The 20,696-nt window shown below is 39.4% G+C and overlaps 1 protein-coding gene across 6 annotated transcripts in view; it reads right to left on the bottom strand.

The window, feature by feature from the left end:
* Vps52 (vacuolar protein sorting 52) overlaps positions 1–20,696 on the bottom strand; it is a 183,991-nt gene that overhangs the window by 152,031 nt on the left and 11,264 nt on the right. For all 6 annotated transcript variants that reach the window (XM_067145795.2, XM_067145799.2, XM_067145801.2 and 3 more), the window contains one exon: positions 6,380–6,624. In XM_067145795.2, the coding sequence (XP_067001896.1) occupies positions 6,380–6,624 (245 nt within the window). The remainder of the gene's footprint in view (positions 1–6,379; positions 6,625–20,696) is intronic.

The raw sequence follows: 20,696 nt of genomic DNA, 5'->3' as shown, positions 1-20,696 counted from the left end.
TCTTAACTTCACCTTTACTTTAACCAATTAACATCACAATTGACAAAGGAGTAAGTGATTTAACACACATCGTTTTTTCTTTGGACTCACCTTTCCTTCAATTTCATTCCTTAATATGTAACTCTCCTCTTGTTACAGACTTTAAACCACATTTCCCTTTCAACTCTCTATATAAGAACCCGCAGTCGCACCTTCTAACATAAATACAGTTACTTAGCATCGAGCACACTCTTACAATGTGCTTTAAGAAGACTGCAGACTTATCTCATCACACGAGATTAACAACAAACTAGTAACTTAAAATTTTATTTTATACCCCACTTGAAGTGATCAAAAATACTTTTCATCATTATTTTAAGGATTAAACTGTTTAAGCTCCAAATTTATTTCTTACGACCTCATCCTTTACAAAGCGCCTCTTAACAAAGTTCAATTCAACACAAAATTAACTGTGTTCTTATAGAACTTTATAATTACAGCTACATACTATCAATTTACAAAAGAAAATATTTATAAAATCATCCTATCAATACAAGTCAAGTCATCTGTTAGATGAAGCAAAGTCAATACATGTTTCAGCCTAATCTCATTTGTAACTAAAAAGTTATTGTCTCGAATGGAGATGAAGTATTTTTTATTCTTGTTGAGGTGTGAGTAGGTTTTCTGTAAACTTGGAAGTCAAAGCTATCATTATTACATGTTACTGTAGTATCTAGGAAATTTAAGGATCCGTTGATTTCGTCTTTCTTTCCCTCTCGCTCATCTCCATTCGAGGCGACAACTTTTTAGTTACAAATGTTATACACGTTTTATTCGTAGTATTGACGGTCTCACTACACTCCTCAGCATAGTGTTTTCATTTTAACAGTCAGCAAGATCTATTAGATGAGAGGACTTTGTACCTCAATGTGTTTTTAACTCACTAATCATGATCACTGTCACTTCACATCATTACGATTTTTAATTTGTTTGTATATTATGTAATCACTGTTTTACTACTGAAGATGGCCTTGAGATTAGGCTGAAACATGTATAGACTTTGCTTCATCTAACAGATGACTTGACTTGTATTGATAGGAGGATTTTATAAATATTTTCTTTTGTAAAGTGATAACCGTCAATATGGAATGAGATTCATAACTTGCAATACATACTATCAAGCATTTTTCCTCACTCCTGCAATGTAATTTAAGAAGGCAGCAGACTTATCTCATCACAAAAGATTAACAACAAACTAGCAACTTTAAAATTTATTCAAACTCCACTTGGAGTAATCAATAACACTTTTATTTGTTATTATTCTAAAGATTAAGCTGTTTAAGCTCTAAGCTTATTTCTTACAGGGCATCTTTCAACAAGGTTCAATTCAACGCAGCAATAATTGTGTTCTCTTAGAACTATTAACATGCAACTTGTTACCACATTTCTAGACAAGGCCTTTCATAAAAGTATACATAACAAGACTGTTTGTAAGGCTTTATAAAGGCTTTATTATAAAAATATTTTAACTTCTGTCACCCCTCTCGCTCATTTTTTGATGCATGCACTTACTACATCATTCCTCACATTTACAATTTATAATTTTTCTTAATAAACTACAATTAAGAGCAATCAGATTCCTGATTTATTATCTTTCAGGTTTGAGATTAAGGCTGAAGACGCCCTTAAAAAAAAGGGCAAAACCTATCCCTATAGTTTACTTCATAATTTTAAATTCTTAATTAAAATTACTCTTTAAGTACTGAATAGGTGGAATTTAATAAACATTAATATTTCTTTGACTTTAATGTACAATTCAATTCAGACTAGAATATGAGAATTATAATGTGTAACATACTGCTTAGTCGAGCAGCTCCTCTCCTTTCACCCAAATTTCCCAGCCTAAACTTGTCGTATATACAACATCGTAACTGGTGTAAAACCTTCAATTATTATGTTCAATATATTTTAATTACATTTTATTAAATGCTAAATTATCTTTTATTAAATGTAAATTATGACTAATACATGGTTCCCCTGTAAATATGTATTATAAATTTGTATAACCTCAAATATGTATTCTGTATAAGTTTAACCTCAAAATCTATATAGTTGAAAGCAGTACAAAACTCTATAATGTTCGTATATTAGATTTATTGTACTATAATATGGTATATATGAAGGGTTCTGGAAACTTACTGTAATGTTTATTATCCAGATACATGTAGAGATATTAGGAATGTTGTAGAGATTTCCATGTGTATTGATAAATGGTAATGAAAGTTCGAGTTGGATCCACTACTGGAGTACTCCATTTGACTAGCTGGTCGATCGATGTTTCGAGTGTGTTCCATTGGTGTTGTAAGAACCCTTCCAGAAATCGATAATTCTAGATGGTTGATCAAACAGTATATATATCGAGCTGTCAGTCAGTGGGACTGTCAATGTTGGACTCGAAGTGAGTGTTGGACTCGGAGTCAGGTTGGACTCAAAGGCAAGTGATCGACTGCGAGTAACTGTTGGGCTCCGAGGTAGAGTCAGTGAGTTCAAGAGAGTGTATGTTATAGTGCGCAAGTCAGTGTTGTTGATATCTGTACTTGTCAGAATCGACTTCCGGGTACTCCGCTATTAAGTATTGTAGTGTCACTTACTATTGTGTGTAATTGTGTGTTGTGACTTACAGTGACAATAAAGTAGTTTACACAAGGAAGTGAACGTGTTCTCATGTGATATTTATTTACGTCAAATAAAATCGCATTGCAGAATGATAAATTGGCGACTGTGACAGGATAGGACACTTCAAGACTCGGCAATGAAGAACGAACAAATGACCGTGGCGATGTTATGGAAAGCGCTGGCATCTCGAGGTTTACCGACAGCTGGATGCAAAGCGGACCTACGGATATGATGGACAATGCGGAAGACCCAGGCAGTTTCGACTTCGAAGTCACCTCGAAGGAAGAAACCAACGACCGGGTAAGCATTATGTTCACACAAGTAACTGCTTTGGTTCAGGCCCAGTCTGAAAAAATTGAGGCCCAATCCGAAAAACTCGAGTGGAAAATCAAGGCCCAGTCTCAAGAAATAAAGGACCAAATCAAGTCTTTGGGCAACGATATACAAGCCTCGGTGGAGTCCGTAGTTCAAGACCCAGCGGAAAAAGCAAGTGCGCTGTATGAAAGTACGACAGCTCTGGAGACACGGGTGAAGGCTGCAAGCAGTGATGGCGGCTCCGGCATCGTGCAGATGGCAACTCCACGGGACGACGGGATCACTGTAGCGAAGGTGGAGTCCGCAGTTCAAGGCCCAGCGGAAAAAGCGTGTGCGCTGTGTGAAAGTACGACAGCTCTGGAGACATGGCTGAAGCCTGCAAGCAGTGATGGCGGCTCTGGTGTCATGAAGATGGCAAATCGACGGGACGATGGGATCATTGTAGCAATGGTGGAGTCCATAGATCAAGACCCAGTGGAAAAATCAAGTGCCCTGTGTGAAAGCACGACAGCTCCAGAGACACGGGAGAAGCCTGCAAGCAGCGATGGCGGCTCCGGCGTCGTGAATATGGCAACTCCACGGGACGACGGGATCATTGTAGCGATGACAACCAGCAAACGAGAGTGCCACCTGACCAGGACACTAGTCCTGGCATGTGCCACGCAACGTTCTACTGATCACTGCTACCGGGAACAGGGGCACCGTCGGCTAGACCCAGCGGATCCCCCATGGAAAGGTAATGGCCACCAATCAAACTATCTGGCTGAGAAATGTGTACTGCAACAGCACCAACGAGAAGACAGTGTGATTGAGGTAGTCTAAGTGTAATTAAATAGTGAGGACTAAGAGAGACGAAGACATAGATATAAGGACACCTAAAATAATTTAAGACCTAGAGTAAGGAATGTACAGGATAGATATTGAAGGTTTTAGGAGGGATAATTGCCATACGTACGACATTGTAATTGGTGTAAAACCTTCAATTATTATGTTTAATATATTTTAATTATATTTTATTAAATGCTAAATTAACCTTTATTAAATGTAATGAAATGAAATTGCGTATGGGTTTTAGTGCCAGGAGTGTCCGAGGACATGTTCAGCTCGCCAGATGCAGGTCTTTTGATTTGACACCTGTAGGCGACCTGTGCATCGTAATGAGGATGAAATGATGATGAAGACGACACACATACCCAGTCCCTGTGCCAGAGAAATTAACCAATTAAGGTTAAAATTCCCAACCCTGCCATAAATCGAACCCGGGACCCCTGTGACCAAAGGCCTGCACGCTAACCATTTAGCCATGGAGCCGGACTATTAAATGTAAATTATGACTAATACATGGTTCCCCTGTAAATACGCATTATAAATTTTTATAACCTCAAATACATATTGTGTATAAGATTAGCCTCAAAATCTATATATTCAAGAGCAGTAGAAAACTCTATAATGTTCGTATATTAGATTTATTGTACTATAATTTGGTATATATGAAGGGTTCTGGAAACTTACTGTAAGGTTTACTATCCAGATACATGTAGAGACATTAGGAATGTTGTAGAGATTTCCATGTGTATTGGTAAACAGTAAGGAAAGTTCGAGTTGAATCTGCTACTGGAGTACTCCATTCAACTAGCTGACCGATCGATGTTTCGAGTGTGTTCCATTAGAGTGTTGTAAGAACTCTTCCAGAAATAGAAAATTCTAGATGGTTGATCAAACAGTATATATATATATATATATATATATATATATATATATATATATATATATATATATATATATATCGAGCTGTCAGTCAGTGGGACAGTCAATGTTGGACTCGAAGTCAATGTTGGACTAGAAGTGAGTGTTGGACTCCGAGTCAGGTTGGACTCGAAGGCAAGTGATGGACTGCGAGGTGGATTTGGTGAGTTCAAGGAAGTGTATGTTTTAGTGCGCGAGTCAGTGTTGTTGATATCTGTACTTGTCAGAATCGACTTCAGGGTACTCCGCTATTAAGTGTTGTAGTGTCACTTGCTATTGTGTGTAATTGTGTGTTGTGACTTACAGTGACAAAGTAGTTTACACAAGGAAGTGAATGTGTTCTCGTGTGATATTTATTTATGTCAAATAAAATTGCATTGAAGAACGATAAACTTTGCGAGCTGCTTTCCTTCGGATTTTTTCCAATTCTTGAATCAAATTATCTTGGCGATGGTCCCATACACTGGAAGCATACTCTAATTGTGGTCTTACCAAAGACTTATATGCTCTCTCCTTTACATCCTTAATAAAACCCATAAACACCCTCGAACCCTTGTGAAGAGATTTATAACCTTTATTTAAAGTCCTGTTTATGTGATTACCCCAATGAAGATCTTTCCTACCTAGGTACTTAACAGTGATCCCAATGAAGAATTTTCACCCCATCAATGCAGTAATTAAAACTGAGAGGACATTTCTTCGTTAAACTCACAACCTGACTTTTCACCCAGTTTATCACCCCGTGGCTTGGAAGGGCATGTCCAAATGGCACACATACACACACACAGCCTACCAACAACAAAGCCTGAACTGGTATTATATCTACATGGAACTACAAATTTTTCTCGTTTAGCAGTTTAGCAATCCTCATTTTCTGACATGGCAGAACAAAGCAGACAATCTTTCTGGCCTGACAGAAGATGTACCCTTCTAGGTGGCCTGCTCCACCCCTTTAAACTGAGAAATGAAAATTTTCACGTAAGTACAGACAATCTGGAGATAAGCATTCGGGAGGCAGTGCACTGGTCCCACAGTCGGCTGTACTAAGAATGGTTTCCTGTGGTTTCTTATTCTCCTCACTCAAGTAAATGCTGGGACAGCTCCTTTTATAGGCCATGACCATTCCCCTCTCACCTTCACCTCACTTAAAATCATGCTACACATCTCCTAACATGACAGAGACCTAACCCTCTAAGAGGCCTGTTGTACCCCTTCAATGTACGAAATGAAAGCTAAAAGAAAAAAAAATGGCAGTTCGCCACTGTTAAGCAACATCTTGGAAAGGTGAGCTACTTCAACTGACGAGTCCAAATGGCACGTTCTGCACATCCAGACAGCCTAACAGCCTGAAACCTCAGTTCTATTGCTGTGATTTTTTGATCTGAGGCCATGAAAGTGCTAAGTAGGCATTTTTTATAACAGAGAAAACTTCTGTTTTAGCTTGTTACCAATCTTAATTTGCTGACATGGGAGGACTGAGCAGACAGTCCGCCACTGCTAAGCAGTGTCTTTTCTGATCTGCAGCTGTGAAAGCCTTAAATGGCATGTCTAATATAATAATAAAGAATGCTTTCCTAGAACTAAAAATTTCATATTTCGTTTCTGTAACATGATAATGGTCTGTAATTTAAATCAACAAAAATCTAAAAAATTGACATCTTACCTCCAATATACTATCACATGCTGATATCTGATTATGAAGACTAGCAATATTCTGGCTTTCTTTAATATAATCTTGAATGGACTTATTTTCAACTTCTTTTAATTTCCTTTCAACTTGCAGAGAATACTGCCGTAATTCAGTTCCACTCTTCAGGACTTCCTGGACCACATCCTCTTTCAAATGCTGGTCAAGTTGAGGATCAACCTCAGCAAAAATATCATTTCCATCCTCCATTGTAGATAACACTGAAAGGAAAAATTAAAACACAAAAACAATTTATTACAGAATTAAAATTTGATACAACCAAAGCAGCTCTAGTCACTGCAAGCTAGCAGCCTTCTATTAAAAATAAAATAAAAATGGAGTTACTATAAGAGCAAAATAAATAAAATTTTGTACATTGGGATAAGTAATGTGAAAATGATGATGCAGAGGTTAAGCGGGAAATATTTGAAGGGCCTACATAATAGAATTTCTAAAAGGCGTAGGAAGGGGCAGGAAGCAGCCAGGGTCTGAATGAAGGTACAATCCTAGAATTCACCTGCTGTGAAATTGGGAAACCACAGAAAACCTTCTTCGGGGCTGCTGATGATAGCGTTTGAATACATGATCTCCCAAATGCAAGTTAACAGCTATGTGGCCCAAACCATCCAGCCAACTTGCTCAGTCCAATGGAATAAGGAGGGCAGATCTAGGGTAAACAGATTTCAAAATATTCGAGGAAGAATCAACATGGAAGAAGCACACACAGGATGAAATTACAATTATAATTCATTAGTAGAGTGTTTGACTATTTTTCAAAGCACTGTATTAGTATTGAAAATCCACAGCCTGTTTCCAGTCATTCGACCGGGTCAGGAATGGAATGAATGGAGCCCCATCTAGCAGTGAGGATAGGAAGTGTGCTGGCTGCCGAAGCCTGTCGCACTCCTCTGGGGCAATGATAAATGACCAACAGACGAAATGAAATGTTAACAGAGAGTGTTGCTGGAATGAAAGATGACAGGGAAAACCGGAGTACCCGGAGATGTATTTGTATTACAAGTCATTAATGAAATGACTATTATTATGATAAAGCCACTACTTCCACAGACTGTTCTGCAGCGGCAGAGAGGAAATTAAAGAGGTATAGGTAAGATAGGTTTGGGCAAGAACGGGCAGATACAAGTGGAACAATTTAACTATTTAAATGGTGAGATCATAGGCTACAAGAATAAAAATCAAGTATTTACTAGCAGTACTAGCTTCTCCTGCAGCTTCACCCACATGGTCATACTTTCCAACAAAAATTTTCAAGCATGCTGTATAGGATACACATGTATATCTAACATGTCTACAGATTTGTTGTGCATGATGTAAGAACCACTTTAAATAGCAGACGGAGAAGTAGAGGCTGAGTACTCCACAGATGGTGAGCTCACCCTAATTGGGCCGGTAGACCATTCTGGGAGAACTGGATACCCCAGAAAGGGAGCGGGCCAGAGGTTGTTGAGGCTTTTATTTTCTTTAACAAGTCTTAACATTTTCACTAGTAGGAATTTTGCATGGCAGTCTCACATCTTCAATGATTTAATTTAATCTAAAAAACACTTTTTAGCACTATACCACACTTTAATTTGAGGGCAGGCAACCTTCCCGTATAAATCGTAAGATCACACATGGTCAATTTTCATTAACTTTCAATAACAGATCTCAGTTATTTCTGGGGTCAGAGGAGCTCACCTAGCTCACTTTGAGTATTGGGCAGGAGTCTAAGGTCACATGCTCTTCCTGATGCCACATGATACTTCAGGTGAAAATTTCAATCCAAGATCAACCAGGATTCAAACCCTATCTGTCCAGGAAGAAAGTCAGCAGCAAAACCAATGCTTCCCATGGTGTCCATTTTCATTATGATACCCAACAAAAAAAAAAAAACATTGGGAGTAGTAAAAGGATAGAGAATTGAAGATTGCATGGTTGTAAGTCCAAATATGTAAGAAAATGTTTTCTATAGATAAATTCTACAATAATTTTCCTAAGCTAAAAGTTGGGTAAGTCTGGTTCAGGAAGGAATGATAAATTAAGTATAATTAATATACGTTGATTGAGTCATAAGCCATGGCAACTATTTTTTTTTCTCGCAAACAGGAGACAACATGGAAAATCTAAGATCTTAATTTGGAAATGTACGGTATGTACTTGCGTATGATGCCACTAGATGGTGTATGTCAACAACAGTGTGAGTCTAAGCATGCCCCCCAAGTTCAGTGTGTGAGTGAGAGCATCACAAAATGGAAGTCAACAAGCAGGAGCAACGATCGTATATTAAAATAGCAGTTCTCCGCGGCAGAAATGCACGCCAATGCCATACAGACCTGATCTGAGCCCATGTGACTACGATCTAATCCCCAAAATCAAGAAGCCATCACATGGACAACGGTTTGCTAACAAAGAGGACATCGTAACAGCATTTCGGAGAGAGGTGTCACACGTTAGTGATACACGTGCAGTGAATGGTATTCGGCGCCTGCCCCACCGCTGGCAACGCACAGTAGAAACCTTCGGTGATTATTTCAAAGGTCTGCAACCAGTGGAGACCTGTCCTTTGTACGTAGTCGTGTGTATTTGCTGTCTATACCATAATAAAACAATGTTTACCAATGGCCTGTGTTCTGTCACTTTCCTACGAGAATCTCCTGAAGTCTTCAGGCACTATGCATAAGTACATGCCCTGTATTTCCAAATGCATATCTTAGATTTTCCATGCTGTCTCCGGTTTGCTAGAAAAAAATAGTTGCCATGACTTACGACTCGACCTACATATTTTAAATGCCACTAAGTTATGGTTATGGCAACAACTTCACTGACTGTGGAAAAATGGATGTAGAACTAGAATTGATAATAAAAGAGCCTTTGAAGATGGAGATGGCATAGAATAGATATGGAGACACAGAGATTGTCCTTTTATTTTTCCATATTTGTCCTTGTTTTCTCTTTCTATTGCTTCACACTCTCTTGTCAGTTTATTAGGTGTTCCCATTTTCCCACTTTTTTTTTTGCCAATGGTTTAATGTACCACTAACACATCAAAAATGTTCAGTGACACAAGAATGGGTAAGGACAAGAACTGAGAAGGTAGTGGCCAAGGCCTAATTAAGGTCCAGTCCTAGTGTGAAAACATGGAAAAAAAAATCTTTAGGGCTGCTAACAGTGGGATTCAAACCCATCATCTCCCGAATGCAAGCTTACAGCTACGCGACCCTTAACATATCATTTTGGCTTCGTAGGACCATGGTTAATACTTGTCAGCCTTTCTGGATTTCCAGTACTCCTTCATCTTGATGGAGAATGGAGTTCTTCACTCTTCGGACCACTTAGCACCAGGTCATTTTCTCACTCTTTCCGGAAGATTCTTCAACCTGTGCACCTAAGTCCTGAACTTACTTCTTTCTTGAATCAACACCTCAGAGACACTGGCCAGATCCTCCTTCACTGAAGTTGCCAATGGAGTTGGGGCTATCTGTTTAACGTCGCACTAACACATCGAAGGTTTTCGGCAATGGAAGGGTGGGAGATTGGGAAGGTAGCGGCCGTGGCCTTCATTAAGGTACAGCCCCAGTATTTGCCTGGTGTGAAAATGGGAAACCATGGAAAACCATCTTCAGGGCTGCTGACAGTGGGGTTCGAACCCACTATCTCCCTAATGCAAGCTCACAGCTGCGCGACCCTAACCGCACGGCCACTTGCTTGGTGCCAATGGAGTGGTACGTTTCTAAGTCATGAGAAGATCAAAAATTATTTGGAATAAAAGGCACTCAATAATGTTGATTGGACCAAGCTATTGATTCTGAAGGTTATTGGGATCAGATTCCAAGAAAGAAGAATTATCTACAATCTGTACAAAAATCAGTCTGCAGTGATAAGACTCGAGTGCTCTGAAGAAGAAGCAGCAATCTAGAAAGGAGAGAGGCAAGGCTGAAGTTTGTCCCCACTCATTTTCAATGTTTATATAGAACAGACGGTAAAGGAATTAAAGGAGGAATTTGGAAAGGGATTCATGATCCATGGAAAGGAAATCAAAACCTTGAGATTTGCTGATGATATTGTTATTTTATCAGAGGCAGCAAAAGATCTGGAGAAGATGTACAAAACAAAAGTAATGGAGTGCAGTCGAACGAAGTCTGGGGATGCAGGAAATTAACTCTTAAAGGAATTGGATGAATACTGTTACTTGGATAGTAAAATAACTAACAATGGCAAAAGTAAGAAGGACATAAAATAAAAATTAGCACAAGCAAGGAAGGCCCTTCTTAAGAAAAGAAATTTGCTCACTTCGATCATTGATATAGGATTGAGAAAAACATTGCTGAAGACTTTTGTCTGGAGCATGGCATTGTATGGAAGTGATACACGCACGACAATTTGCTGAGAAAAAAAGAGAATATAAGTTTTGAAATGTGGGGTTACACAAAAATGCTGAAGGTGAGATGATAAATCGAATCACGAATGAAGACATACTGAATCAAATTGGTGAGAGGAGATCGATTTGGCTAAATTTTATGAGAAGAAGAGATGGAATGATAGGACACATCTTAAGACACCCAGGACTTGCTCAGTCGCTTTTTGAGGGAAGTGTAAGTGGTAAGAATGGTAGGGGTATACTGAGCAGAGCTGGCTTCAGCTCAACAGCACCTTACAGCTCTGCATTCGTGAGGCAGAGGGACTGGTCTCCACAGTCGGCTGCCTTGAGAATGTTTTTCCATGGTTTTCCATTCTCCTGACTAAGATGAATACCAGGACAGATACTGTTATAGGCCATGGCCACCACCTTCTCTGCACCCAAAATCACCGCTTCAAATCTCCTTGCCGTGAGAAAGGGCATGATCCTCTAATAATAATGTTATTGCTTTACTTCCCACTAACTACTTTTTCGGGTTTCAGAGATGCCAAGGTGCCAGAATTTTGTCCAAAAGGAGTTCTTTTAAGTGCCAGTAAGTCTACCAGCATGAGGCTGACGTATTTGAGTACTTTGATTACCACCGGACTGATCCAGGTTCAAACCTGCCAAGATTAGCTTAAAAGGCCAGAGCTCTATCATCTGAGCTATTCAGCCCAGCCACAATTCTCTAGAAGGTCCCCTTCAGGGTACAGAATGATAACAGTTTAGTAGTAGTAGAAATTATTAGTACCAACGTTCTTTTGCCTTCGTGTTTTTAATGGTAATGTTTGTAGTATGTCTTCTTCACAATTAATAAACCTTGCGATTGAGAGGGTTTGCTCGGAAGTTCCTAATTCTGTTGTCTTCACCTGTTATTTCTTGTGTTTGATTATTGAGGTTTCACCCTCTGCCTACACCACCACCACCACCACACACCAACATGTGCAGATTATGCATGGGCATCAAATAGAAAGACCTGCCCCATCAATCTATTATCAAGAATGAGTTTTAGGAACTTTGTTACAAGAATGTTACAACGTTCTTCTTGATCACACATTGCATTTAAATACAAATACATTTAAATACATTGCATTTAATTCAATAATCTCTTTGAGAATATCTCATATCTCTCTAAACTTCAGTACAATGAAGACCTTGAACGGGTGTATATTTGTTATATAATGTAAAGCACAACAAATTAAGTTTACAACAGTTTTTGGAAAGAACACAATATGTCTTGATGGATAGTGCAATGCTCCTCGATCTTGCTGCTTAATAAAATATATCAAAGGGCTGTTGACAATTACGGTATTTTGTGCATGATGAACAGTTTGTATTTTCCTCAGCTACTGTTATAAAAACCACCAGTGAGGACAGTTCCATCGTTACTGGTTGCTCTGAAAAGAACAAGCTACAAATAATTAGTCTATAAAAATCAGTACTTCGTAGTTAAACAGCTGGTCTGAGTAGCTCAAACAGTAGAGCACTGACCAACTTGGCATGTTCGATCCTGGCACAGTCCAGTGATATTTCATGCTGCTCTAATTCATCAACTTCATGTTGAGAGATTTAAAGGCACATAAATGAACTCCTGTGGGACAAAATTCTGGCACCTCAGCATCTCAGAAAACCATAAATGTAGCCAGTGGGAAATAAAACTAATAACGTTATCTAAATTTATAACGCAAGCCGTTTTCTTCGGCAATTTGCCAGTAACTCCCCACCGGATCAATTTTTATGAAATATTGAGCTAATCATTCACAATTGTCATGATTATTCAGAATAAGATTACCATTCCCAGCCTGGAAACATAGTGAAGGTGCTTGGGAGCTGGTAAGTTCAGATTTGGAAGTAGGTAAAAATCACAAATGTTGTTCCTCCTGAAGATTTCTTCAATGGTTTCAAACTGAAACTTTTTATAAGCACATTTTGATTTATGGATCACTTTAGCAGTTAGGTTATGCTAGATGAGGAATTTGATTCTTCCTATTTCATTCCAGTGATTCCAGGCTTGAGTCCAACAGGATGTTTCTTTCTTCCCACTAAACTGGTCATTAAGAGTAGCAGCATCCTGAATCTTCTTGGAAATGTCTTCCCACTTGTGTGATTCTAGAGGCTCAATCTATTTCTGAGAATCCTGAATGACATTTCGATTCATCACGAGTTCACTGATTTTGAAATTTATTTATATTCTGCATTTAGGATCTGCGATTGTACTTCAGTACAAATCACACTGTAACTTTTGCTAGATAATGGTTGAATCAATATTAGCAAGCAATTTCATATTCTGTATCTTGCAAAAATTGCAGTGGGAGATGGCAACATGATCTATCTAATGACCAATTTAGTGGGAGAAAAGAAATATCCCTAATGGACTGAACAGGGAGATGAATCTCTTAAAAAAAAAAAACAACAGTCTTAAGCCTGGAATCACTGGAATGAAACTGGCAGTCTGAAGTTCACCAGTCAGTTCATTAGGTGAGTGCCAGATCATACACTTATGAGAATTCTTTTTGAAGTAGGTGGTCATAATTTCAAGATTATTCTGCCCATTGTGGTTCAAGACACCTAAAATAATATATGTATTTGTAATTCCAGACAGGACATTATCAAGTTGAGTCTAGGTCTTTATCAGGGTTGCTGGAGTTGTCTTGAGTGATAGCAGCAAGAGTGTATCAAGTCGAGTCCAGGTCTTTATCAGGGTTGCTGGAGTTGTCTTGAGTAATAGCAGCATGATAAGAGTGCAAGCCTTGTTAGTGCACTTGATAGCCTTAGATTTGAACATCCGGTATTCACTTATTTTTGAGATATCTTCTGAAGGATACAAATCTCTTTAATTGCAAGAATTTTGACAGTATGTTTGTCCAGAGCTTTTGATAGCGCAATCTGTCTGCCAACTATAGTTAGCATCCGGACATCAAGAGTTCCTATATAAAAGCTGTGTTTGAGCCCGATCCTTTGAGATGAGGGAACCTTCGACCGGTCCTTGTTGTTCGCACTAGGTGTAGTGCCCCCAGAATATTTTACTGCCCACTCTGCAGCCCTGGATTCCCTCAAAATAGAGATTACCAGCTGGGGTATCATTTTCATTTTGTATGTTTTCCATAGTGCTATATGAAGTGTTGAGAAAGTAATGGAGGGAGCTAGGATCCAAAAAAATCAAAACCATGTTGGGTAGTCATGAAGCCGAGTTTGATTTTGAAGTTCTCTTCACCTAGGCAAATTGTTTTCCCTCCAGCTTACAGAGTTACCTTGGATTTCATTCAGGTTGACTCCCAAGGTTTTCGGTCCCTTCTACAATTGGAATACTCTCCTCTTCCAGCCTTCAGGCCATTGATATAGGAGTGGTTTACAATTACCTTTTCCTAAGCAGTGGTCCTTGTCATTGTCACACATGTAATCATCTGCTTTAGATGTTCTACTACAGCTGCTAATGCCAATAATATGGAGACAAACACTGCTTTATGGTGCGATTTCCTCCACCCTGCAGACTATCACCCAATCTAAAGGGACTCATGCACCCAAAGTCGTTGGCCCCTTTACACAGTTGATTTATTTATTGCCGCTCAACATTCCATGTTGAGGCACAGGCTGTACAGTCTGTTCTATTACCATAGCAAGATAACCTGGCTAAACAAGTATTTATAGTTTCTTTATTTATGTATTATTATTATTATTATTACTGGTGTTGTTTTATAAAACCAACAAGGAGTTTATTATCCTCCATACACTAATATGTACATCTTTATTATAGACTGTTATGACTGTCAGTGTTCGGTCTGCAAGCCTCTGTGAATTAACTAAATGCCTCCACAATCTTCTATATGTAACAAGCTCTGTGGCCTCATCTAGTTCCACACCTCAGAAACTGAGCCTAACCATTGTCACCATGGTCTCCCTCTAATTCTCTTATCCTCCGTCCGGCTCCATGGCTAAATGGTTAGCGTGCTGGCTTTTGGTCAAAGGGGTCCCGGGTTCGATTCCCGGCAGGGTCGGGAATTTTAACCATCATTGGTTAACTTTGCTGGCACAAGGGCTGGGTGTATGTGTCATCTTCATCATCATTTCATTCTCATCACGATGCGCAGGTCACCTACAGGTGTCAACTCAAAAGACCTGCACCTGGCGAGCCGAACATGTTCTTGGACACTCACGGCACTAAAAGAAATACACCACTTCATTTTTTCTTATCCTCCATGACCGAGTCCATTATTCTCCTAGGTAATCTATCTTCCTCCATTTGCCTCACGTGACCCCTCCACCAAAGCTGGTTTATGTGTACAACATCATCAATAGGGTTCTTTCCTAATTTAGGCTGTATCTCCTCATTCTGAGTACCATGTCATTGTTCCCAATAGTTTGTACCAGCAATCATTCTTGCTACTTTCATGTCTGATACTTCTAACTTATGAATAAGATACCCTGACCTGACCCAGCTTTCACTCCTGTCCACCAAAGTCCATCTGAAAACAGACTTATGTAACGATAGTTTCATCCAAAAACTCACTTCCTTCTTACAGAATATTGTGGATTGCACCCACGAGCTCATTGTATTACCTTTGCTGCACCTTGATTGAATTTCACTTACTATACTACCATCCAGGGAGAATACTAACCCTAAATTCTTGCAGTGGTTTACCTGTTCCAGTTTTGTTTTCCTGACCAGATATTTAATCCCCTTAGGGTGGGTCCAGACTTGTCATACCTCTGTTGCGTATCATTCGATGATAGGATACGATGAAAGGATTTTCTTCCACCATATAATCCATGCGTTGGGGATGACTGTTGTTCATGTCCGCTGGATTTTACCTATTGATTGCATTGCACACGTCCCCTGGGTGGTGTTAAGCAAACAACAGCGACATAAGGTGATACAACTGAACGACATAATGTCTCAAACTTTTGGAAATAACGGTTCTTTTCAGAACCACTCAATAATAGACATTGGACCTTCAGTCCATAATTTCCAACTACAGTAAATATTGAAGGCTTAAGTTGTGCCAAGTGCGAATATCTTACAAAACAGCTGAACAACCTCGACATTGATACTGTCAATATTCAGAAGACGCACAACACAGATGAACAGAACTTTGATAGAAGAAGACAAATATTGGGCTATGCCTTAGTCGACGCTATCTACCATCAGCAAGTATGGGATTGCCACCTATGCCAAATCCATTCTTGCAGGAATTCAAGTTGTTGAGTCAATGTCAAGGATCTCATTTTCTCTATAGCAATACAGGTTAATAACCTAACAGTTTGGTTAACGTGTATAAGCCCCCTAGAATCAGATGGTCTCCTAGCATTTTGCTAAACTTCAGCCATCCCGCATTTACACGGGAAATTTTAACAGCCATCGTACTAACTGGCGATATGACACAGTTGATAACAATGGTGAGGCATTAACTCAGTGGGCTGAAACATTTGATCTGCACCTAGTTTTTGATGCGAAAGACAAGGGCACTTTCCATTCTGTTCACTGGAAAAGAGACTACAACCCCGACCTAACATTTGTGTCCAAGGACTGCTTTGATCAACCTCTCAGTTTTACACGTACAATATTGTCGAGTTTCCCAACAGCCAGCATCGACCAGTCCTGTTGGAAGCAGGTATGAAGATATCCCTGGTGACCTCAGTACCTTTATCCAGGTGGAATTTTAATCATGCAAACTGGGATAAATTCTCTCAAGATCTTAATCAAAAGCTGTCTGATATAAATCTAGAACCAACTGCCAGTAACTATGATGACTTCATCAGTTTAGCAATTTCAGTGGCCAAATCAAACATTCCGAGAAGTTTCAGAAAATATTATGTGCCTGGTTGGAATCCAGAAAGAGAGGCTCTGTATGAAGAATATCAAACAACAGGCAGCCATGAAGTAGGTTCACAGCTTCTATGGTCTTTAGATAAGAATAGGAGAGAAAAGTGGGAAGCAACAGTAAAAGACATGGACTTTGTAAAATCGAGCAGAAAAGCTTGTAGAGTCTTAAATCAACTTACTGGAAAACATTATTCTAAAAAGCAGTGCACTAACTTGAACCCAGATGCCATTGCAAATAGAATGGTTGAAGTCACCTGAACCGAGAGAGATAAATGTCACACAAAAACTGTAAAACGTAAGCTCACCGAACTCAAACATGGAACACAGAAGAATGAGGAACTGTCTTGGCCATTCTCTATTCAGGAAGTTGAAGCTGCTATCGAAATGCTGAAAACCGGTAAGGCTGCTGGCCCAGATAATATCTACAACAAATTCCTTCAAAATATGGGTCCACATAGCATAAAGTGGATCACTTCTCTTTTTACTTACACTAGTGTCCAAAAGTTAAGCATAATCACTAAACGAGGCTATACCACCTGATAGGAATGTCAGACGGATTGCTGAAGAAACGGAAACTGAATCACACACCATATGTCACACATTTTGTACAAGAAAAAACAGTGTCAGGAAGGTTCTGATAGCTAAGGTACACCTTTGACAAGAACTAACAAAACTTGGCAATGTCTTCCACAACAAAATATGCTGTTAATAGGGCGTATGGTTACCCCTAACGGCCATACATGCTTCCCAGCGACGTGGCATGCTCTCTATCAGATGGTCCAAGAGCTCTTGTGGCAGTCAATCCCATTCCTCCGAAAGGGCAATGCGACTTGGAGAGTCCTTGGTGGAGACTGACGGGATGCAATTCGCCTGCCCAATGAATCCCAGGCATGTTCTATAGGATTCAGATCCACAGACGTCGTTGGCCAGTACATGGCATGCGATGAATGTCTTCCCCAGCCAGAAATTCATCCACCAGAGCAGGTTCCATATGGGAATCAACATCTATATTACCAGAGCAGTGCAGTGCGGTCAGGCATTATCGTCCATTAAGAGGAAATCTGGACCAACCGCACCTCTGAAGAGTCAAACATGTGGTCTCGGTACCTCATCCCTGTATCTCCGAGCGTTAACAGTGTTCCTCGGACCACCTATGAAGATGTGCAGGTCCATACAGCCATTCAACATGATATATATCACAAATATTATAATAAATTTTATAGACTCACCTGTTCAATACAATACAATCCACTATTTCATGTGGTTAAAATTTATCCATAATATTTAAAAGTCATAGGTACATGTTTCACTTTTTTTATGGGCATCAACAGCCTATATCAATCTTAAAATTATTGGTTATGGGATCTTTCTAATCTTACAAACTATAGAATAAAATGTTGAACAATGATCTCATAAAATGTTATACTATAACATCTAAAATGATGACAATGCACAGAAAGTATGTTAAAAAATACTGTAAATTAACAGTTTTGAAGATTATAACGTGGTTAATTTCAAATATTTGAGTGTTTAAAACCAAATTGGATCCTATTCTTATACACCATTAGGACTATGATGGCCTTGAGTTTGAAAGCACAATCATCCAAGGGGGATATTTATTCCACACCCATAACATAAGTTCAAGATAGTAAAGGGGGGGAGCAGCCTTTCGGAAGTTGCAAGGGTGGCAGTCTAGATGATTGACTGATATGACCTTGTAATAATACTCAACATGGCTTAGCTGTGTTGATACTGCTACACGGCTGAAAGCAACGGGAAACTACAGTCGTAACTAACTCCCGAGGACATGCAGCTCTCTTTGTATGAATGATGTACTGATGATGGCTTCCTCCCGGGTAAAATATTCCGGAGGTAGACTAGTCCCCCATTCGGATCTCAGGAAGATAGATACTGACATTCTGCGAGTCGGAGTATGGAATGTTAGAAGTTTGAATCGTTGTGGTAGGTTAGAAAATCTGAAAAGGGAGATGGACAGACTAAAGTTACATGTAGTTGGTATAAGTGAAGTACGTGGGCAGGAAGAACAGGATTTTTGGTCAGGCGACCACCGAATTATCAACATGAAATCAAACAGGAGAAATGCAGGAGTTGGTTTAATAATGAATAAGAAAATAGGGCAGCGGGTAAGCTACTACGAGCAGCATAGTGAAAGAATTATTGTCGTCAAGACAGACACCAAGCAAATGCCCAACTCTACTAGTTCAGCGGATGATGAGGAAATCGAAAGAATATATGAAGAGATAGAAGATTTAATACAATATGTAAAAGGTGACGAGAATCTAATTGTGATGGGAGACTGGAATGCACTGGTAGGCCAAGGAAGAGAAGGTAATACAGTAGGAGAATTCGGATTGGGACAAAGGAACGAAAGGAACTCGAATGGTTGAATTCTGCACTGATCATAATTTAGTCCTTGCCAACACTTGGTTCAAACACCACAAATGACGGCTGTATACGTGGATGAGACCTGGAGACACTGGAAGGTATCAAGTAGACTTCATTATGATTAGGCAGAGATTCAGAAACCAGGTATTGGATTGCAAAACTTTCCCAGGAGCAGACGTGGACTCGGACCACAACTTGTTGGTCATGAAATGCCATCTGAAGTTGAAGAAATTGAAGACAGGAAAGAATGCAAAAAGATGGGATCTAGACAAGTTGAAAGAAAAGAGTGTGAGGGATTGTTTCAAGGAACATTTTGCACAAGAGCTAAATGAAAAGGCTGAAGGAAACACAATAGAGGAAGAGTGGATAGTCATGGAAAAATGAAGTCAGTAGGGCTGCTGAAGAGATGTTAGGAAAGAAGAAAAATCAACTAAGAATCAGTGGATAGCTCAGGAGATACTAGACCTGATTGATGAATGACGAAAATACAAGAATGCTAGAAATGAAGAGGCAGAAAAGGATACAGGCCATTAAAGAATCAAGTGGATAGAAGGTGCAAGGTAGCTAAGGAAGAATGGCTGAAGGAGAAGTGCAAGGATGTCGAAGGTTGTATGGTCCTGGGAAAGGCAGATGCTGCATATAGGAAAAATCAAGGATACTTTGGAGAAAGGAAATCTAGGTGTATGAATATTAAGAGCTCAGATGGAAAGCCACTTCTAGGGAAAGGAGATAAAGCAGAAAGATGGCAAGAACATATCCAACAGTTGTATCAAGGTAAAGATGTAGATAATTTGGTTCTGGAACAAGAAGAGGCTGTTGATGCTGATGAAATGGGAGACCCAATTTTGAGGTCAGAGTTTGACAGAGCTGTGAGAGACCAAAATAGGAACAAGGCACCTGGAATTGATGACATTCTCACTGAATTACTGACTGCCTTAGGAGAAACCAGCATGGCAAGGTTATTCCATTTAGTGTGTAAGGTGTATGAGACGGGAGAAGTCCCATCCGATTTTCGACAGAATGTTGTAATATCTATTCCCAAGAAAGCCGGTGCTGACAGGTGTGAAAACTACCGCACCATTAGTTTAGTATCTCATGCCTGCAAAATTTTAACACTTATTGTTTACAGAAGAATGGAAAAACAAGTTGAAGCTGAGTTGGGAGAAGATCAATTTGGCTTCAGAAGAAATGTAGGAACACGTGGAGCAATCCTGACTTTACGTCTGATCTTAGAGGATCGAATCAAGGAGGACAAGCCCACATACATGGCATTCGTAGATCTAGAAAAGGCATTCGATAATGGTGATTGGACCAAGCTATTTACGATTCTGAAGATGATTAGGATCAGATACCGAGAACGAAGAATTATCTACAATCTGTATAAAAATCAGTCTGCAGTGATAAGAATCGAGGGCTTTGAAAAAGAAGCAGCAATCCTGAAAGGAGTGAGGCAAGGCTGCAGTTTGTCCCCCCTCCTTTTCAATGTTTACACAGAACAGGCAGTAAAGGAATTTGGAAAGGGAATCAAAATCCAAGGAGAGGAAATCAAAATCTTGAGATTTTCTGATGATATTGTTATTTTATCTCGAGAAGCTGCTGAATGGTATGGACAAAGTCTTGGGTAAGGAGTACAAAATGAAAATAAGTCTAAAACAAAAGTAATGGAGTGC

This window comes from Anabrus simplex, chromosome 4 (genome assembly GCF_040414725.1).
Source record: "Anabrus simplex isolate iqAnaSimp1 chromosome 4, ASM4041472v1, whole genome shotgun sequence".
Classification (NCBI taxonomy): Eukaryota; Metazoa; Arthropoda; class Insecta; order Orthoptera; family Tettigoniidae; genus Anabrus; species Anabrus simplex.
Note: the sequence above shows the minus strand (reverse complement) of the source record. Positions and strands in the feature narration are given on the sequence as shown.